General features: G+C 40.0%; 3 protein-coding genes across 7 annotated transcripts in view; 2 read left to right on the plus strand and 1 right to left on the minus strand.

The window, feature by feature from the left end:
* The window catches only part of ANKIB1 (ankyrin repeat and IBR domain containing 1), an 84017-nt gene extending 80520 nt beyond the window's left edge, over nucleotides 1-3497 (plus strand). For all 4 annotated transcript variants that reach the window (XM_027893223.1, XM_027893227.1, XM_027893224.1 and 1 more), the window contains one exon: nucleotides 306-3497. In XM_027893223.1, the coding sequence (XP_027749024.1) occupies nucleotides 306-1058 (753 nt within the window). In that variant the 3' untranslated portion in view covers nucleotides 1059-3497. The remainder of the gene's footprint in view (nucleotides 1-305) is intronic.
* Nucleotides 3498-9896: 6399 nt separating this feature from the next.
* On the plus strand, nucleotides 9897-14136 carry GATAD1 (GATA zinc finger domain containing 1). Its single transcript, XM_027893206.1, has 5 exons — nucleotides 9897-10185; nucleotides 10290-10415; nucleotides 10611-10670; nucleotides 12149-12332; nucleotides 13063-14136. The coding sequence occupies exons 1-5, from the start codon at nucleotides 9976-9978 to the stop codon at nucleotides 13251-13253; spliced, it is 771 nt and encodes a 256-aa protein (XP_027749007.1). The 5' UTR covers nucleotides 9897-9975; the 3' UTR covers nucleotides 13254-14136.
* Nucleotides 14137-16316: 2180 nt separating this feature from the next.
* On the minus strand, nucleotides 16317-20305 carry LOC114062127. 2 transcript variants are annotated; one of them, XM_027893208.1, is made up of 4 exons: nucleotides 19995-20305; nucleotides 18310-18536; nucleotides 17837-18022; nucleotides 16317-17065 (listed from the first exon to the last, which is right to left on the minus strand). In XM_027893208.1, exons 2-4 carry the CDS (start codon nucleotides 18317-18319, stop codon nucleotides 16923-16925), a joined length of 339 nt encoding a protein of 112 aa, XP_027749009.1. In that variant the 5' UTR covers nucleotides 18320-18536; nucleotides 19995-20305; the 3' UTR covers nucleotides 16317-16922. The 2 variants fall into 2 exon arrangements, with proteins under 2 accessions (XP_027749009.1, XP_027749008.1); XM_027893207.1 differs by lacking the exon at nucleotides 19995-20305 and having other exon boundaries at nucleotides 18310-18976.
* Nucleotides 20306-20828: the final 523 nt, after the last annotated feature.

Here is a 20828-nt window from a genome sequence, read left to right on the forward strand (position 1 = left end):
GCTTTGCTTGCCTTCCTCTGCTTTGCTTTTCTGTGTCATTTTTTCTCTGCAAATTTTCTTAATTCTTCAATGAGAAAGGGAGAATCTAGGACAACAAATTACACGTTCACACTGGTAAGAATTGCTGAACAATCGCTAATGTAACAATAGACATCTTTTAAATTGTGTTGTCTATCTGTCAGTAAGAAATGATTCTGATGAATGACCTATAGGAATAATGAATGAATTTCAGATTTGAGCCCAAATCCAAAATATGTAACAAGATGCAAGTTTTATGCTGAGAGCAACCTTACATATTTCCACAGGCTCTGAGTTCTTTGGATGAAGATGACCCAAACATCCTGCTAGCTATTCAGCTGTCATTACAAGAATCTGGCTTGGCCATAGATGAAGAAACGAGAGACTTTCTAAATAATGAGGCATCTTTAGGAGCAATAGGTACCTCTTTGCCTACAAGACTGGACTCTGCTCCCATAAGTATAGACAACCCAAGAGGCGCTTTGAGCAGCTCTGAGCTGTTAGAACTTGGTGACAGTCTGATGAGACTGGGTGCAGGCAGTGATCCTTTTTCAGCTGATCGTCTTCATTCACACCCCTGCAGTGATACAAGAAGTGGATTATACTCAACATCTAGTGATGCTGATTCCAGCAGTCAAGATCCCAATACCAATGAAAATCTACTTGGAAATATTATGGCCTGGTTTCATGACATGAACCCACAGAGTATTGCTCTGATCCCCTCAACAAGTACAGAAACAGATGAGGAGTCACAGCAACCCAGTGCTGAAGATGGGCCAGCAGGGCAACCAAATCTTATAGACACAGGGCTGGAGCCTCAGGAAGAGCATGCACTATTTGAGGATGCACTCAAAAACGAAGGCAGAGGAACCCAAACAGAGGAAAGCACTTCTGAAGAAAACATTATTCCGAGTGAAACGGTATCACAAATTGGTGATAATAACAGGGAGGTAACAAGCACCGTGGATGCTTCAGGAGATACTTCAAGTCAGACTCCTCAAACCTCAAGTGAATGGATTGAACATGTGCATCTGGTATGAATAAAAACTAAATCTGGAGTAAAAGAATGGCAGTGACAGATGGTACAGTATGTGGAGTAAGCATTATGGAGGCTTTGATCCACATAACTACAGCTCAGTTATAACCACTGATGTAACAAGGATATTTAGGAATTCTCTTGAATTGTAGTTCTTCATAATAATGTGAACCTTTCAAGGAATATCCTTTGCATTTAATTAGGTAGTACTTGCCTTTTTGCTCTCAAGAGAAAGGAATAAGTAGGTTGTATTCCACATTCCTAATACAATGCAGCATCTGATTAGCCTTAGGTTGATGATCCTTAACTTGAAAGTATGGATTAAAGGCTTACACTGATTATTTTGGTTGGTTTTCCTAAAAAAATAGTTTATTCCATTTTTTTAGAACTCATTATTTCACCAAAATACCATCTGGCAGTTCATTTGCTTTTTGGTTTTGTTTTCTGTAACTTTTCCTTACTCATTTTGCATTTTTGTTAGCAGTGTGAACAGAGGTATTTAATGCTTCTCTTTAGTACTGCTCCAGGAACAAGTTTTAGGGGATATTGTTTTCCCATTAAAATCAAAGATTTTTTCATGTCTATTTACAGTCCAAATGTGCCAAACTGTGAATGGTTAACTGGCGGTAGCCTAATGAAACAGTGCAGTGTTACCCTATCCAACTAATCCCACAATTCTTAGCAGTGAAAGAAACCACTGGGTAGCATTGCTTCTCTAAATTTAACTGGCATGTGTTGCCATGGTGACTGCATTTAATTAAATGTAGCCTGTATCTTAAGTTAATAAAACCTAATGCTGCTGTTAAACAGTTATTTTAAATATTAAAATACAGTGAGCTAGCAACAGCTATGCTGTATTTTAAGAGACACTTTAACGGAAGTGCAATCATAGTTCTTTGTTTTCATAATTCTACAAAGCATTTTATGCACTAATAGTGCAATTACTTTTAATGATAACATTTTATAAAAATATAGGAATACAGAATTTTCATATATTAGTCAATCCCACAATTAAAAGTTCAGATAACACATTCTGCTCAACACGTTACGGTGCCTTTGCCTAACCCAACTGGATAGTTGCCACAGTTAAACAAGTAATTCAAATTCAGTGTCTGTTCTGGAGTAACTATGCTATTAATTGCAAAGACCTCCATAAAACCACCCATGGCCTTGCCTTTACAGTAAATAACTAAACGTTCAGTCAGTGTTTTTGCATAAACAAAACACTACTAGGTATTTGTTCAATTGCACAATATTCATTTGCTGTGTGATTACTGTTTAGTGTAAGAAAAAAAATAAAAAATAAAAAAAATAAAAAAACAAACCACAAAAAAACCTTTTCCTAGTTGTTGTACCGTGAAAAAACAAAATATACTGGTTTTAGATTTGCTTAAAAGCATCAATCTACAGTTAGTGAGATACAATGGTACAGTATGTAATTACAACTAGAGTAAGTTGTTCAAATGGCTGTTTTAATTACATATAATCAAAACTTGTCATAACATGAGCAAATTACATACACTCCGTTTTAAGTTTTGCTTAACTGTTACCAGAGATTTGTTGATATGATATAAAAGTTTATTACTACTGAGTGTGAATAGGCAAGTGTCATGATAGCAAAGTTTATGTATTGATTACTGTGAGTTTAAGTGAGTGTTTTGGTAACTAATTCATGCAAATTCAGCTTTGGAACCTTGAAGTCACAAGGTCCATATTAGTAAAAAACGAAATAAAGAGTATTTTACCTTTACCCCATAAAACCTTGTCCATTTTGCAAGCATCTTTAGAGAAAAGTAATAGAATAGTCTCAAATAATTTTCCAACTTTTCCTCTAGCCACTCTACTCCTGACATAATATTGAGCCTTTGAAAAATACCTATAGGTATAAAGTCCTTCAACTAAAACAGTCCTTCACGACCTGTCATCATGAATTGGTCTGAAAGTTGTTTAACTCACATAGCTTCCTTGAATTTCTGAATAGAAAGATTCTCACAAAAAGAATATGCATTGCATTGAGATGTCTTGCAAAGTTACAGTAAGATATGTAAGAGTGCTCTCTGTGAAGATAGTGAAGTTTGTGGGTTCTGGTTTTTTGTAATTTGGTTAGGTTGTGCAGTATATCCATTGTTTCCGTGTTACTCTTATGAGCATGAAATTAGCCTATTAAATTTGTATTTTCTTGGTACTTATTTTAACACCATATTCATTGACTTTACAATTCAAAAATAAAAGTTTGGCAAGACTATTTTGTAAACCTGTTAATTTTATAATGTAAAAAAAATTACTCTAACCTTGAATTGTTATTTGCACTTTCATAGTCTATACTTGATACATTCCCACTTTATATACAAGTAGGATACTACAACCATGTAGATGTTTGGCCAAATGAATGCTGTTAATAATATGTAAAATTCTTTGATTAAACATTTATTACTTAAACTAATTCCTTTCTGTCTTATTACATCTTAGACTTATTGTAGCAGATCCTTGAGACTGCTGACAGACATTTTTAGGATATGTTTAGTCCCGTGCCACATTAGCTGGGGACCATGTAGTAAGTTAAATGTTTTGATGTGTAAACATAAGGTAAATAAATTTGTAAATATAAGGTACCATCATTAAGCTTTGGAAACAAAATCTAAACCAGATATTAATTGCTACAGCCTTATTTTGCACTTGTTCTTTGTATATTAATGCCTCGTCATTACAAATAGTGGTGCTAAAGAGAGGGTGGGGCTAATTTTTGTGGAAGATTCTGTTAATCAGTGTTATTTAAGTGCCACTTAATACCCAGTCTCCATTGTTACCAGGCAATTCCAGAGCGCCTCTGGGACAGGCGCTGAACTGTTCGTTGTTATAGTAATGCCATCAACTTCCTCCTCCACTCATGCCAAGATCACAGAATGGTTTCAACTGAAAGGGACCTTAAAGATCATCCTGTTCCAATCCCCCTGCCATGGGCACGGACACCTTCCACCAGACCGGGTTGCTCAGAACTCCATCCAACCTGGCCTTGAACGCTTTCAAGGATGGAGCATCCACAGCTTCTCTGGGCAACCTGTTCCAGTGCCTCTGCACCCTCACAGAAGGCATCCCACTTTAATACTCACAGAGGTTGGTAAGAATGGAAGTAAACATGGATATAATGATAGCTAGTTTCTTTACAAAATATTGTCTAGACAATCTCCTTAGAATTAGACAATATAGTGATTATTGTCCTTATTACTCTTCTGTAGATCAGCCAGATATGGAAACTTGAGAGATGTAGAGAAACCATTGATGATGCAAGTCTGAGTGTCATTTTTAGCATCTTGTCCTCTTAACTGAAGAGTAAGGCAAAAGATGTGCATCGAAAAGATCAACTGTAAATACTGCATAAAGCTATGTTTGCCATCAGTCTTTGTAGGAGAGCAAAGAAATTAATGAAGCCTTGACTTTCTGCAATGACATGCTTTCGTTCCACTTCAAAAATCGACAAGAGTAGAATTAATACTATTCCCCAAATACATAACAACATAAAACAATTTTAGTTAATAAAAAAATACTAAAAAAAATAATAACAAAGTAAAGAAAAAATGTTTTCTAATTTAACTGCAAAGCTCTTTCTTCCTCAGCTCTTCATAGTTACTTAAGGTTACCTCTTACTAGTGGAATGTTAAAGTTAATTGTTAACAGGGTGGTGTTATTTTAAAATTATGCAGGTCTTCATCTTTACAGAAATCCTTTCTGCACTGAAATGCAAACTTTGAAAGGTTTTTGCATAGTTTTTTTACTTTTTAGGTCATTTAGATGAATATCCAGATAAATGGAATATAAACAAGGAAATATTTAACAAAGGTGTTCAGTACTGCGAGTACCTAATCTTCAGGATTCATATTAGAGTGATTTTTTTCATCCAAGCAAAAGTGTCTTATCCACCATGAGGTACTGGAAAAATTATGGGGGATTTTATCTTTTTTTACACCAGAGTTGTTCATTCCATTTAAATTATTTACCTTCACATAGTTTCAGGGAGTATTTATCAGTTTATGAACACAGATGTTTTTCTCTGAGCAACAGTGAACTATGCAAATTATTCATCAGTTATATTTTGGCCACTGCACCTTCTGCTCTAATTCTCAGATCAGTTTTATTTATAATAATCTATTGGAAAGAAGGTCTTGCTTGGACACTGGTATTTTTACTCTGCAAATTCTACAGTCAGCCTTGTTGTCTGCATTGTTTAATATGGCAACCGTGTAGGTAACCTCAACAAGCCTTTAGGGAGGTAAACAAACAGCAGTGTCATATTAATGATACAGCCAAGATTCACTAACGTGATTGCAAAGAATGCTAGAGTTTATACATGTTATAGCAGAAAACTTTACATTCTCCAATTTAAAAATCAAAACAAACTTACTTTGAAATCAGTGGTCTTTATTTTCAGTTCAGGCACCTGGAGTTTGAGGCCCCTCCCTCTGACCATGACTCTTTGATGGCCTAAGTAAAAGCCACATTTACCCTATTTGTGCAAAGTGAGCAGGGAGCTGCCTGCCCCAGAGGGGAAATTCATTAAAAAATTCTACAATGACAATCCCAAGTAACCTGTTAAATGCAGTTGACTGAAAAGGACAAACTTATCTCCTGTTTTTGAAATCTCAGAGTAAACAGTAATAAACTGGCAATGGTAAATAACTGAGGTTGGTTTGCACTTATTGTGAAATCATGTACAACTGGCAGGTCTCCTTTATATATTTTTACTAATTAATTAAAGAGAAAGCCTATGTGATTAGCAAGTTAATTTACATGTACAGTGGGAATGTGCATGTTTTGCCTTCAGGGACACATCAGTGTTGACTCACAGCCATCATACAGGCCTATAATGGAGACATGGAAACATTCTTTAACAAAGAACACAAAGAAAATTAGTTTCCTTAGTCACAGTTAACAGCAGTACCTACTATTGGCACTAGTGCAAAAAGAGTTAATTCCAAAGTCACAGGTGAGGTTGCACCCAAGGCCCACATCATCGCAGCAGCACTGTATAGGCTGAAAACTAAGCCTGAAGTATTTTTTTGTGGCACGCAGTTTAGCTGGAACCACTAATTCAAATCCTGTTCAAAGACTTAATGTCAAAACTACTCCAAGTCCTCAAAAACTGTCTCAAATGAAGCAGAAACAGTAACCTGTAAAGATAACCTGCTAAACAGAAAGCTGGTACTATGAGATCTCCATCTGCAAGGAAATGTAGTGGTGACAAACTGCCATTTGTTACAGGAGTAAGTCCTGAGGGCCCAAACCAACAAAACATGACAAGTGCAGAAATACTAACTTTTGTTAAAAGGTGTTATTTATTGCTATTCTTCTATCACAGAAGCATTCTAGAGTACAAATAAAGTCGCTTTAGAGACAGCTTTGACATACTTTAAAAGAACCAAGCATTTGTGGTCATTTTATGTTATCTCTGCCACTGGTTTAACTACCCATGTCCACAGGGCCAAAAACCAAAGACTTCACAAAATCTGAGGTTAGTTCTTGGCTCTACCATACACTTGAAGGAGTAATTAAGACCCAGAAACTGCAAAGACGGGTGCATGCTGCCTATGCAAGTAATAATTGTGCAGCACATCTCAAGAATAGCATCAGTTTTGGCTGTGGGAATTAAGAGAATAAAACTTGCCTTTCTCACAAAAGACACAGTAAGTACCTTAGTGCAGGACCATGTGGAAATGCAGAGTGCACCAGTCCATCAGATTCATAACCAATTTCATTCATTTACAATACAAATATTTCTGGAAAAGCATTCCAAGTGCATCCTCTGCAGCTAACTGGAACAGTGACACTCAGAATTAAGAACAAAGGATTCTTCAGCTGTGTGCCAGCAGACTACCAGATAGCAGTAGGAAGCTAAGAGGAAACAATGCAAGGAAATCCACTGCAGAACAATTCAACTACTCAAGCAGGAAATGAACAGAGTGTGCATGGATGTGCAACATTTCCAATAAAAAACTCTCACTGAGAGCTCCCAGGAAGAAAGGGTTCTGCAATGACAGCGAATGTGTTTCTAACACAGCCCCCTCCCCAGGTGGAGCCAACATTTGTTTTCTCCACTTCTTTTTCCTGTCTGTTTACATCTGAAGTACCTCAGAGCAGGGATGGGTTCTGATGACTCCAACAGGCAGCCCTTTCTCTTACTGGGGCAAAAATAAAATTAAGTGTAAATTCCCATTAATTGGAAGAAAAGAGTTTTACTCTCCAGCTTAATCTGAGTTTACACTGTGCAGAATTCCTCAGCTAAATCCAGCATTTCCAGTCAGGCCACAGAGAGTTGCCTTTCAATCCACTTTGAAGACAGGCTAGTTCTATTAAGGAGAACCAGAAAACTAAGAGGATGCTCAGAATTTAGGATCGATATTCTAAAACTTAGGATCCACTAGAACTTAGAGAGGGTAACTTTTAAGAAGTCCTGAGCCCCCCTCTGCTACCCATAACTGGTTCAGCAACTGTCAAATCAAAACATTTCAGCTATTGCCTACACAAAATTACATATCAAGTAACCAAAAAAGGTCTCCCATGCTAGTTCTGTTGGGCAGAACTAAAACAAAAGACATGCTGGTTTTAATTTTTTGACAAAATACGCTAACCACTGCTCTTTCCATTACCTCTCAGGTGAGGTAGGGAGTGATCAAACAGCACTGACAGCCATCCCTGCCTCTTCCTGGTCTTTCATGAGGCCAACAGAATAAAATACCAAGTGCACTGTGATCTCAAGGTGTTGTTTGACCTTGAATTACATTGAAATGATAGTCAAAGCGTGGCTTTGCCAAGAAATGCTGAAATAAAACTTTTTGACAACGTAACATAAATATGGTTGGCTAAAACCCATTGAATTATCACCTTAAATTAGGTTTCTTAAAGATTGAGCTTTTTCAGTTTGAGTTTTTTTATTCAAGTTATTATTTAAAAGCGGAAAGAAAAATTACAGTGAATAAGTTATCACAACAACATCCAGTAGCCTATTAAGAATATACAGATATATGTAAAACACACATTCTACATTTGTGGCAGAAAAGACTGCAGCCTTGTTTTGGAAAGGGTTAGAAGCCCAGAGTTGGGAAGATGGTAGGAAGGCTACAGCAAAACTGGAGTTGATAAAACCTACTTCTAATTTTGTTATCCATTAGCAATGTATCTTAAAAAAAATTCGCAAAATGAAAACCTTCACAAAGTATTAAATACTTATCTGGACAGAAATGGACATCACTGTCATTCATTTCTAGCCTATTTCTACATAGACTAGTGATGCTAAGCCAGTTTGATAGCACTGAGAGGGCCCCAGCAGTGGAGGATGGCTGAGGTGGGTGGTTGGGAAGAAAAGCAGGCAGAAGCTGGGAATAAAAGTGGTGGGAAGAGTTTAAAGGTCTCTGTGAGATCACTGATCAGCAAGATAAAACTATAGAGGGATGCATTAAAGAATCAGAAAAAAACCCACAACAAAACAGTACCCAAGAAGTATAAACAGCTTGAAGGTAAATTGGGATTTAAATCAAAATTGAGGAAAAAAGTTGGGGACCCGAGACAAGAAAGTCAAAGCTGGTATGAAAGAGAAGAGTGCAAGAGGTTAAGCATAGCTGTCCATGAGCCAATACCAGTCCAGGCAAGGCTTCTAGCCACTGCACACTGCATGAATGGAATATCTGTAAATAGATCCCTGGAAATTATGTCTATTTGTGTCCACTGAGAACAGGACAAAAATCAATTTAATTTGCACCAAAGAAGGTTCAAATAAAACCTAAGACAAACACTGAGCATGGGAACTAAGAGACTGCAAATCATTGTGCATGAGTGGGCATTTCTTTCTTAACATCAGACTAGAGAAACATCTCCATGGGATGGTCAGAGACTCACATCAGGGTGAGGATGTTAGGTCCATGGGTCCTCCATGGAGCTCTGAAAGTTTCACTAAGACACATGTTCATTTCCCTAGGTTTTAAACTATTTGATATGTGACAAAGGGGTCATGCAACAAGGGCAGTTGGCTTAAGACCAAAACTTCATGTATGTTGAGGGTAAGATCCACTAACACTATTCTCCTGAATCAGGACAACTACTGGAGTCCATCTCCTGTCCTCTGAGCAGGAAGAATGATTGCTGTAAATCCTTGGGTGCCAGTGCCTGCAAATGGGAATGGCACAGGTACCAGAGGCAGCTTCTGTGCTCTGCTGCACAGAATCACAGAATGCTGAGGGAGCTTAAAGATCACCTTGCCCCAAACCCCCTGCCGTGGGCAGGGACACTCCCACTAGACCAGGTTGTTCAAGGCCTTGTCTGACCTGGCTTTGAACCCTGCCATGGTGTTCAACTTCCCTGGCACCTTCCAGTGTCTCACCACCCTCAGTAAATTATTTCTTACTAATACCTAACCTAAATTTCTCCTCTTTCGGTTTGTACCCATTACTCCCTGTCCAATCACCACAGTTCCTGCAGAAGGGCCCCTCTCTGCCTTCCCTGTGGAGCCCCTGCAGGAGGTTGCTGAGCTCTCCGCGCAACCTTCCTCAACAGCCCCAGACGCTCCCACCGGGTCTCTCCCTGCCCGCCTCAGTCCCTGACGGGACACAGCTCTCTCTGCCAAGGCGTGAGGTGCTCCCCGCGGGGGCCGGGGCTCCGTTCCCCGCGGGGGCCGGGGCTCCGTTCCCCGCGGGGGCCGGGGCTCCGTTCCCCGCGGGGGCCGGGGCTCCGTTCCCCGCGGGGGCCGGGGCTCCGTTCCCCGCGGGGGCCGAGCGCCGCCGCCGCCGCCAGCAGAGGGCAGGGCCGGCCCCGCCGCTCCGGCCCCGCCGCCGCCACATCCGCCGCCAGCGGGAAGGGGCCGGCGCCGGGGCCCGTGAGGCCGCCGCGCTCTCGCCGCTCGCAGCCGGGCCCGCGGGCCCCGCGCCGGGCTCACCATGCCGCTGGGGCTGAAGCCCACCTGCAGCGTGTGCCGCAGCACGTCCTCCTCCATGTGGAAGAAGGGCGGGCAGGGCGAGATCCTGTGCAACAACTGCACGGCGCGCTCGGCGCCGCCCGCGCCCGCCGCCTTCGCCACCACCTCGGCCGCCGCCCAGCACAGCAACGGGGGCGGGGGGGGCGGCGGCGGCGGCGGCGGCGGGAAACAGGTGGGAAGGGTGAGGGGGAGAGGGTGACGGGGTGAGGGTGACGGAGCTGCTGGGGCTGGGGTGTTTCGCGTTCCCCTGCGTGTTCATCCCACCGCTCCCCCCAGAGCAAGCAGGAGATCCACCGCCGCTCCGCGCGGCTCAGGAACACCAAGTACAAGTCGGCGCCCGCCGCGGAGAAGAAGGTCTCCACGAAGGGGAAGGGCAGGAGGCACATCTTCAAGCTGAAGAACGTAAGTCGGTGTGTGGCGGAGCGGGGCGGGGACGGGAGTAGGTCGGGAGCTGTGCCGGGCTGGGGCGGACCCGGAGCCCGCGGGAGGGGCTGTAAATATAATCTGCTCACGAGAGTTCTGTGAAAAAAATCCTGGTATTTTATGGATGGTTTGTTTTAGCGCTCTTGATTTTCTATCTCTGTGTTCTTTTCTTAGCCCATCAAGGCTCCTGAGTCCGTATCCACTATAATTACAGCGGAATCAATCTTTTATAAGGTATGGTTGATGGCAATCTGATTGCAAAAAAGATCATGCTGTTTCTATTTCCAATTTCAAGAATTATCACAGATAGTGAAAGCACTAGGGATATATTCACAGAAACTGTTCTTCCTTGCCTAGCAGTTGTGTAGGATTTTGTTCTGCATTAATTATTGCTGTTAAGTCTTGCAAGGTAGTTTACTTAAGCAGTTTACATAGTTATCCTTGTCCTGTTTGGGTTTTTTTTCCAAGAAAAAGATGCATCTGGTTTCCTTAGTAATTATTGCAATCAACATTTTTAAACTTTTTGACTTTCACGGTGCAGAGGTCAAGCAAAACTGACTAGAGCTGACTATTTAGATTTGTGTGATGTTTCCTGCCTTAGACACAGAGGATATTGCCCGTAGAGGAGATGAGTTGCAGTGTCCCAACATCTGAACTGTCTCCTGTTTCCAAGCTGGTGCAAGCATCTTGAACACCCTGGGAACAAGATCTGTTGACTTCTGAAATGAAAGCAGAAGGGAGACTACTCACATCATTCATGCTTGAGGGTAGCCTCACCAGCATGCCATGGTGTTAGGGTTTTGAGGTTCTGAAATTTGCTTCTGTTTACCAGCAGTACAAGCAAACAATTTGAGTTGTTTTTCCCCCCAGAGAAAATCTCAGGATAGTCAGTGGAAGACTGCACACCCAATGGTGGACTGAGATTCTCTATATTCTCTAAGGACCTGATGCTTCACACCTGCCATCCCAGATGAATCTGTTTGCTGTTGACTAGTTCGGAAAAGAATTACTGACTTGTGTGTTTCTAGCAGAAATTCCTAAGAATTATAACAAAACTTCTCCTTAGCCTCCATATGCAAAATGTTGCTGGTTTGGTACTTTGCTGTGTTGTTGTTAAGGGGATTGTTTGGGGTTTTTGTGTTCTTTATCTGTTTTAAAAATCAAACCCTCCTGGATGATTCTTGACTGACTAACTCACCTTGGCAGTGCAGGGGCTGCTCTGGGCTCTGCGACGCCGCTGCAGCTCGCAGTGAGTTGCCTCTGATGCGCAGCCTCAAGTCTTAGAGAGCACCGTGGGAAATGGCAGGAGGTGGATCTGTGTTTTGGAACTCTGCTGCACTCAAATGAGTGAACTTCTTCATACACAGAAAGCTGCTTCCCCTGCACACACAGGGAAACCACTACAGTTACTTTTCCTGGAAGGTGGTGTTGCACTCCTCTGCTTTTGACTGAATGAGACCATCTCTGCTCTGCGGTCCAACTCCTGGATACTGGGGGACTGCACAAGCAGTGCTGATGACTGGTTAGGTGAAACAGCTCTCTTTCTTAGGCCACCATTCTTTTGCATGTGGCTGAATTAAAGCTGCCTTTCAAGACTGGTGTAATTTGAGATGAAATTTAAGGTATCGATACTTAAAATATGAATCAGAATCACAGAGTGAAGCTGACAAAATCAGATTGTTTGATTTCAGTGTAATTTGTGTGTCTTCTAGGGTGTATACTATCAAATTGGAGATGTTGTCTCAGTGGTTGATGAGCAGGATGGGAAAACATACTATGCTCAGATCCGCGGGTTTATTCAGGACCAATACTGTGAAAAGAGTGCTGCACTAACCTGGCTCATTCCTACACAAACCAGCCCCAAGGACTGTTTTGACCCAGCATCCTATATCATAGGTAATTTCTAAGCCTTCACTTTACACAAGTACCTGTATGTGCCTAGACTAATGCAGAAATGTATCTTTTAAATGAACTTTATAACTTCTCATTTCATTTGTGCAAGTTCCACATTTTAGACCCTAATCCTGTAAACATTTACTGTAATAGCATTTATCTTGTGTGTATAATATGATTAGCACTACTGCAGTGAGTGACTATCTTGTATTGTGATTATCTGAGTGTGCTCATGGGCGCAGTTACACTTTTGGAACTTTAAAGATCAAATTATTACTCTATAGATAGGTTTATACTGTAGTAACTTTGATTCTGATATACCAATCCAAGCTTGTTTCTTTTAAAGTGACCTTAATTACCTGATCTTTATCCTGGGTATTTAAAATGCACTGTGTGCAAGCACTGGCATAGAGAGTGTTTTGCTAACAGTGAGAAAATTATTAATAATTCAGAAAAGTCCCTTTGACAGGCAGGCCACAGATAGCATATATTCCAAATAACTACAGTGCTTGACATAAATAACTGAATGCTTCAAATGAAGGGGGGGAAAAAGGCCAGCCAAGCAAAAATAGAGGTAGCTGTTTCTTGCCTAGTATTTTAGGCTACTTGGACAGGAAAGTCATTGACTGCAAAGGCAAATCCTCTAAATGCTGTTGTTGCATATTTTTGAGTCCTGCATGCTCCAACTTTATGCCTTTAAATTTTTTCTTTGATGATTTATTTTCTTTCCTAGGACCAGAAGAAGATCTCCCAAGGAAAATGGAATATTTAGAATTTGTTTGTCACGCGCCTTCGGAATATTTCAAATCTCGATCATCTCCCTTCCCTACCGTTCCTACAAGGCCAGAGAAGGGCTATATATGGACTCATGTGGGACCTACTCCTGCAATCTCCATTAAAGAAACTGTTACAAATAATTTATAATTATTTTTAAGGAATACTTTGGACAAGTTATTTTGTGTGTATTCTCAGGCCTGTGAGCCTCATACAAGAGTTTTTTAAAAATTATAAAATGTGCCATTTTACTTAATGGATTACAGGATTGGTTTATTTACAATATATCTTTCAAGTGGAAGTTTCCATTCCAGTTTATGCATCATTTCAGTGCTCTGTTCTTCAGACATTATTGCTCATTTTGGGACAAACCCATAAGTTTCACGTCATCTTTTGGCTTCTGATAGTTGCCTTTAGTTTTCTTACTTTCTAAATTATTTTCCAGAAAAGGAGTTAAAAGACATAATCATCCAGCACTTTATATACTTGTTTAATTCAGTTAACTGTGACTGCGGTTTATATTTACTTGTTAAATAATTTAAGACTAGCTTCGGATAAACACTAAACATAGTCAGTGATGCAGGTAATGATTTTCTGTAACGGGGATTATCTGGATTTCTCCAGACTGAAACCTCTCATCCACAAGAAGGGACTTGTGTTCAACAGTCACCTTTTAAGGGAATTTTGTTTCTCTGAGTCTGAAATGTAATGTATGTAGCTTTCTGCTAAACTTTACTTATATATGGGCATAAGTTTCTTAGAAAGTTGGATGCAAATTTTATAACTATTGTTATTTGGCTTTGCCATCCTGGCATCCTCATGGCAGGAATGTATCTGCATTTCCTGAGCAAGCCAACACTGAGGTATGATTTGAGTTTCAGATTGTTAATATTTGTATGCATGTTAACTTGGTCTCTTAAAATTGATTTTAAAATGTTTTTTCAATCTTTCCAATTAATGATGACTAAAAAAATCCTCATGCAATTAAAATGAAAAAAAATTTGCTAAGGGAAATAAAAACTAATTTTATGTATTGACAGTCTCAGTATACCAATGAAAATATGTAAATAGCAGAACAGGAGAAATGACACATACTAATGCTAAAGTTTTCTGCCCTAAACTTTTTACAAACCAGTCAGCTCCAAACAGTATGAGATGTGCTTGTATGGCCTAAATTCCCAGGGCTTAGTGGTTCCTGCTGCCTGTGAAGGATAATAGCTATAAGTGGTCTTAAATTTAAATGTACAGATCTCTCCAGTTTTTTGCTTTCTTTTTATGAACATATGTGACCTTAGCACCCAGAAGCCCCAAATGAAAGCCTGTAAAAGTTGCACTGGGCTTATGTTTTAACTTTTAGTACAGACTCATGAGAGCAGGAACCAGATACAGTTTCAGCCTGCAGCCTCTGTTATGCCCTCTTCAAATACAAGGAAGAACAGTCAACCTTAAGGGAGTAGGTGCTACTTTACTGTCAGTAGTTCAAAATGTTCAGAATTTAGCAGTGTATTGCTAATACAGAGTTAAATCTTAATCTTCAATTTCTTACAAAGATGAGATGTACGCCCATGTTCGGTGTGTTGCAGTGATTAATCCCAGACCTTCCTCTCCCTTCTCTCCTTTCACTTCCTCTAGATTTTTTTTCTGATTTGACTTTCTTTATTAAATTAATAGCTATAAGAAGGTAAGAATAACAACTCTTAAAAGATATTTGTAGTAACCAGAGTGACCAGAGTAACTCCACTCAGGTGTTTCCCTTTCTTTCTCTGCAGTCCACAGGGTTTTCACTGTAAAGTCCCTGTGCTGCCTTGGCATACTGCAGGGACCTTTGCTCTTCTGTGGACTGTCTTAGCTAGGCTGGAATCTTATCTTACCTGATTTATTTAGGTTTTGGAAAATACCTTTAAGATCATTGAGTCCAATGAAGCTCAGGTGCTTTCCTTGTCACATCCTCATAGGGAGAGGGAAGAAAATGCTTTCATTCACAGAATCAGGTTGGAAAAGACCTCTGAGGTCATCAAGTCCAACACCACCTTGACCTAACACCACCTTGAAGTTTTGTTTTTTTGAGCTACACCACATGAAAAGTACTTGCCATTTGTCTTATTTATCAATAAATTGTAATGTAAAAGGAAAAATTTTTAATCAGAATACACCTTTCTTAAATTTAGTGCTGCTGATGATTCAAGTATTATACTTCCAGCTATAAAAAGAAATTTTTTTTTTTTCAGAGAGCTATGGAACAACTTCCCTTAGTAAACACAACACATTTTTATTTTAGTTTTTTATTATACTGGGGAATGTAAAAAAATAATCCAAATAGGCAAAAATTATGGTGATAAAATCTCTAAAGAAGGTGGAGCCGCAAGGAGTGACTGTTACTAAAGCATTTTAACTTTATTTGTAGGTGTTTGAATGGTTGCACTGTCCTGTTTTTTCTTGTGTTCAGAACAACACCCAGTAACATGGGGAAATGACTGACTCTCCAGACAGCATCTTAGGGATGGACATAGCTGAAGAATGGGACCTCTGAGAGCAATGTCTCTCGCTGAAAATTTCTCAACAAACAACAAAAGGAAGACCTGCAAAATGGACTCAACAGCAGAAGGGATATCAGTATCCCATTGGAAAGGATTTGATGTCCTGCAACTGAAGAAGCTGAGCAGGTCACTCATTTCTCTCTCCTTCCTTGTTTGGCATCCCCCCCATGCCAAAATGTAGGTGGGTTTCAAACTCTGTTTCAAACATCCCTGGATTGTAAGTGGATACACTACTACTGAACTAATGGCCTTGTGTTGAACTTCAGAGCTTTGTGGCCAGCCAGCAGTTATTTTCATTAAGGCATTTTAGTTCTTAAGATGGAACATGTAGCTAAGAGCTGAAATCCACAGAGTTTATATAGTAATATAGTACTGTAATATTACTGTAATACAGTAATTACTGAGCAATGCATAGTACATGTGCCCTGTGCCCTGAGGCATAACACTGCAATTCCTTCTGCCTGCAGGAAACTTGTGGGAGGAGAGGCCCACCCTTTCACCTGAACTTTACCAAAACAATAGTGGAGAGCAGTTTGCATTTGGGCAATGGCTTTGTTGGGAGCAGAATGCTATTCTTCTCTGGCAAAAAGGGATGCAAACTGGATAAATAAGCATGTGGCTCCTTGGGCTCCTTCTGAAAAGAGGCAAGGGTTCCCCTCTTGCTGCTCTGCTGTCCTACATGACAGTCATCTCAGTCACCCTGGCAAAGTTTGGATACACACAAAACCCAGGAACTGACCCCCATGGTTTGGACTTAGCCACAGGTATCCAATCCAATCCAATCGCCTTGCTTTGAGGTAATGCAGCCTTATGAATATTATACAAGAAGCAAAGAGCACAGTTTATTGTGATTGACAAGATATTGTATGTTATGATAAACAAACACCCTAAATGGTCTTACAGAACTGAGAACAAAAATATTAATATAGTATTGTAGTTTCAACTGCTCTTTACAATTACTGAGTTACAAAGATAATTTTTTTTTAAATAATTTTTTTAAATCATAATTTTATTCTATTTTCACACAGATAGAATTGGTACATCTCTTAGCTAATAGAGTACATCTCTCCAAAATTATAGATGAGCATTATGTTCAAGCAGAAATACTTTTACAATAGTTAATAGTTGTTAATAGTTATTTTTGTGTTCCCCCCACCAGAGTCTTGTGATCATTGACAACAGAATTTTGTATTTGGCAACTGTGTCACCCACACAGTCATACTCACAATCTGGAAAATTGCCTTTTATTTTTTTTTTTACAGCTCTTCTAGCTGGTGATTTGTTATTCTTGCATTTGGTTCGCAGCTTCAGTGAGATTATTTTTCTTCTCTATTTCAGTAACTTCAGTCTCAATAACAACTTCTTCCCGGATGACATCTCCAGGTGGTTCGTGCATCTTCATGAAACACTGAAGTACTTCGATGTCTGTTTAACAAAACAGAAGTAGAACTGGAATCTAGTTGCAGATAGAAAGGTTGGTTTTACCTGAAAATACCAAGATTATTCTCTGCTGGGCATTGCCCCTGTAGCTGACCCAGAACAGTAAACCCAGGCATCTGTTTGCTTACATTTGGCAATTTGGGCTCCTACAGAATCTTCTGAACTCCTTCATCTAGGGAGAACAGAGCAGGAGTGTTCCTCTTTTCTCATGAAGCAGTTTAGAGGCAAAGTTGCCTTCTTTGGAGGACAACAGTTCCTGCTGTCCTCCTACACAATCTGTGTTCATGGTCCTTGTGTGCACTTCCTTCTGAAGACCTCATTGCCTTTTTTGGTGTCATGGACTTTGCTGTAACCCAGCCCTGTCAGCTGATCCAGGTTCAAAACACACACAAGCTATTTTTTTTTTCTTAACATAAATCTTTCTCTAGGGAACTTCAGTAGGAATGTTTATTTTTGTCTTCAGAAGGTCAAACTCTGATAATCCTTTTCAATGTATGTAGTATACTACACAATTGATGTTCCCTTTCTTTCTGATTAGGTCACATTAAGATAAAATCATATGGTAAGGCTGCTTGTGGCAATGAATTTTTGAATTATGTAAGCAGAATTTGGGAACCCCTCCTCTCCCAAGCCTAGATTTCGGTAGGCCATTAGGAATTGAAGCAAAGATAACCTGTCCTTTTAATCGGTGTGCCCCTTCTTAAGAGTATCTATTTCCCAAATTGTGGGAATCCACATAGGTAATTTTCCAGTTACCTCTCCTCAAGGAGCTGGGACATGGCAGAGTGAAGATGTCATCCTGCCTACGGAGGTAGAATTCCAGGAGATCTTCCTTGTTTGGTCTTCTGATGGGATGCCTGTTTCCCCGGGATCTTGCTAGCCCATCTTCTATTTCACTGATGGTTGTTTTGCGCCAAGTTGTTTTTATCACGTGTTTCTCACCTTCCAAAATGTCACAAAAGAACTGATTACCATGAACTTCAAGGTGAGAATCGACTGTAGACAGCATAATGAATGGCCAAGGGAAAGCTTTGTTCAATACTGCTCAAAAAACAAAGCCTGTGAGATCTCCGTGCACCTATTGGTTCAGTGCTGGGTGCATAAGCCAGCTGTGAAGTCTGACTGCACGAAATAGTCATGATGTGTTTAAAAATTAAATACACATTCAACAGAACATCATCAAAGGTTATAAGCAAATAAAAGGTAATAAAGCATATTGAAAATCTTACCTGTGTTCATCTTCTCATACAACCAAGAGTGAGATGGCCATAAAGAGTGTGAGAAAGCAAAGCCTTTTGTGTCAGGAGAATCAACAGTTCTCCATGGTGCTGATCCTGATAACTTCTGTTTCGCTCTTCCTGCTTCTTTAGAGCTCTGTTTCTGAAGTGCTTTGTAACAGATTGCTGCTAGGCAAGGTAACAGACCTGTCCCTTCTTCATGAGAAGTTGTCTGCAAACTGTGGAGGAAATGGAAGGAGATTTGGCATTTTATTGTTGGCCAAAACAAAACCAAAAGCAATCGCTTCATGCCTGATTAGTCTGCAGAGCCTGACTAGGGCTTAATTGCTCTCTTGGTAAGTCAAATGGTATGCTGAAACTTAACATACCCATGTAAGGCTATACAAATACATCTGAGGCAAACAAATACTGTGGGACAATGACAGGAACACATCACAATATACTGCTTCGGTAGGCTTTCTGATCAAGCTTAACCTGTTTGGCATGACTAGCAGCTCACCCTGAATAAGTTGAGACCATCAGAAAAGAAACTGAAATATTCACCTCAACTTTTAGTTACCAACAATATTTTTGACCAACTCACGGTAGTACTTCAAGGCAGAAAAAAGCCTTATATGTCTCTTATGGAAAATTAGGGTAAAACCCAGTGCAAGTTCTGGGGGAAATCTCTTTCACAGATCTTTTAACAAGACAAAACAAAAACCAGAAAATCACATTACTGCCATAAAGGAGTGGCACCTGTTTGTTGCCATTCTCAATGCCTCTGTTGATCTGTCTGCACTGACCATCTGCTTCTTGGTCAGACCGACTCGGAACGGAGGCAGAAGTTTTGAGTTAATGTATGAACAGATGTATTGGGGCAAACCTAAACTCTCTGTAGGAGTCCACCTCCAGCAATGGCCAAATCCCAGCTTCTGATGCCTCAGGAAGGGTATTAAGACCCTGGGGATCACTGTATTACTGCCTGAAACACATTTCAGAGGTGCATGTTTAGGACTCCTCGGCAGACTAAAGCGACTTTTCCAGTTCTGCTGTATCCTTTTCGATGCAGTGGGACATAAACAGTACATAACCTTCAACAGCACACATGCTAGAACAACAAGGTTGGTTTTTTTTTTTTAACAGAATACTTCCTGAAGTATTTTCTATTTATTTTTTTTATAATTTCTAACATTTACATTCTTTTTAACAAGAGGCTCACGTTTCATGGGGGATTATCACTGAAGAGTAAAGAGCATTAGACCCTATAATATTTTTAATTTGCTTTGATCTAACAGGAAATTTCATCTGCCAAGTGCAGTCAGCAAGTTTTGTGAAGGTCTTCTGTAGTATTTTACAACCAACCCTTGTTTTTACAGGCCTGAAAAGCTTACTCATTAGGGGGGGTTTGTTGTTTCATTGTTCACTCCCTATCAAGATGAGGTGAGGATGTTAAACACCACAGGTCTCTCTACACAGCACTAGTGTGACACATCCACGGTGCTGGGGCACAGGTTCCAGGCTCTGCAGAACTTGGACATACTGGAACAAGTCCAGAGAAGGGTCTCAACAACTATTAAGGGACTGGAGCATCTGAAATACAAGGAGAGGGTGAGAGCTGGGACTGTTCAGCATGAAACAGAGGTGACTCGGGGGGATCTTACTGATATATATAAATACTGGACAAAAGTATTTACAAAAAGTATGGGGATCCACAGCGAGACAATCCTACTGTGCCTCTATAGCAGCAGTCTGTTAATTTTTCAGTTCCCGTTTTCTCTCACCAAACAAATAATTGAGCAAACAATGAATTAATGCAAAATATTTAAGTATTCTGCAAATACTTAAAAAAACCACCCCAACAAATACCAAAAACAAAGCAAAAAAGTCCCCATACAATGCTGTCAATTGAGTATACATTACAGATCTCAAGGGGTTTTTATAGTTAATATATGAAAATGCTATCCAGTCAATACAGGCACACAGAAATAATCTGAAAGGGAGCTGAGGGCAAGTCTTTCCTCTGAAAGGACTCACTTAGCTTGATATACTCACTTGATATACAAAAAGATGTATACAATGTTTGAGAGTTGTGTATGTCTAGAGAGAGCTCATGAATATAAAAAACATTTTGCCAGATACAGAAGTTTAACAGAATTAGAGTATTACCTGATTCAGTACTCTCAGTATTCTCATTAAAATATACAGTTCATAATATATAGTAATATGCACAATGATAGCACAAGCTTTTGAGACTAAATGCTGAAACAGGGGGAATTGCATTATTACTTCATGCTTGGGATAAACTTGCAATTAAATAATTATGTTTCATTTCTGCATTTTTAATGTTTAGAAAACCTCACCCAATGCAAATTCTCACTCCACCCAAGACTCCTCCAAATCAGATTATTTGCAAAGACCAACTCCCAAGGAACTCCAGAAAATAAAAGTTCAGCGATGAGGAAGCCCTGACATTCAACTTTCCCTTCCACAAGGGAAGTGCAATGTCTCTGAATGTCAGTGGTACCATG

Source organism: Empidonax traillii, unplaced genomic scaffold (genome assembly GCF_003031625.1).
Source record: "Empidonax traillii isolate 1590-97213 ecotype Southwest subspecies unplaced genomic scaffold, ASM303162v1 scaffold384:size1533304, whole genome shotgun sequence".
NCBI classification, from domain to species: Eukaryota; Metazoa; Chordata; class Aves; order Passeriformes; family Tyrannidae; genus Empidonax; species Empidonax traillii.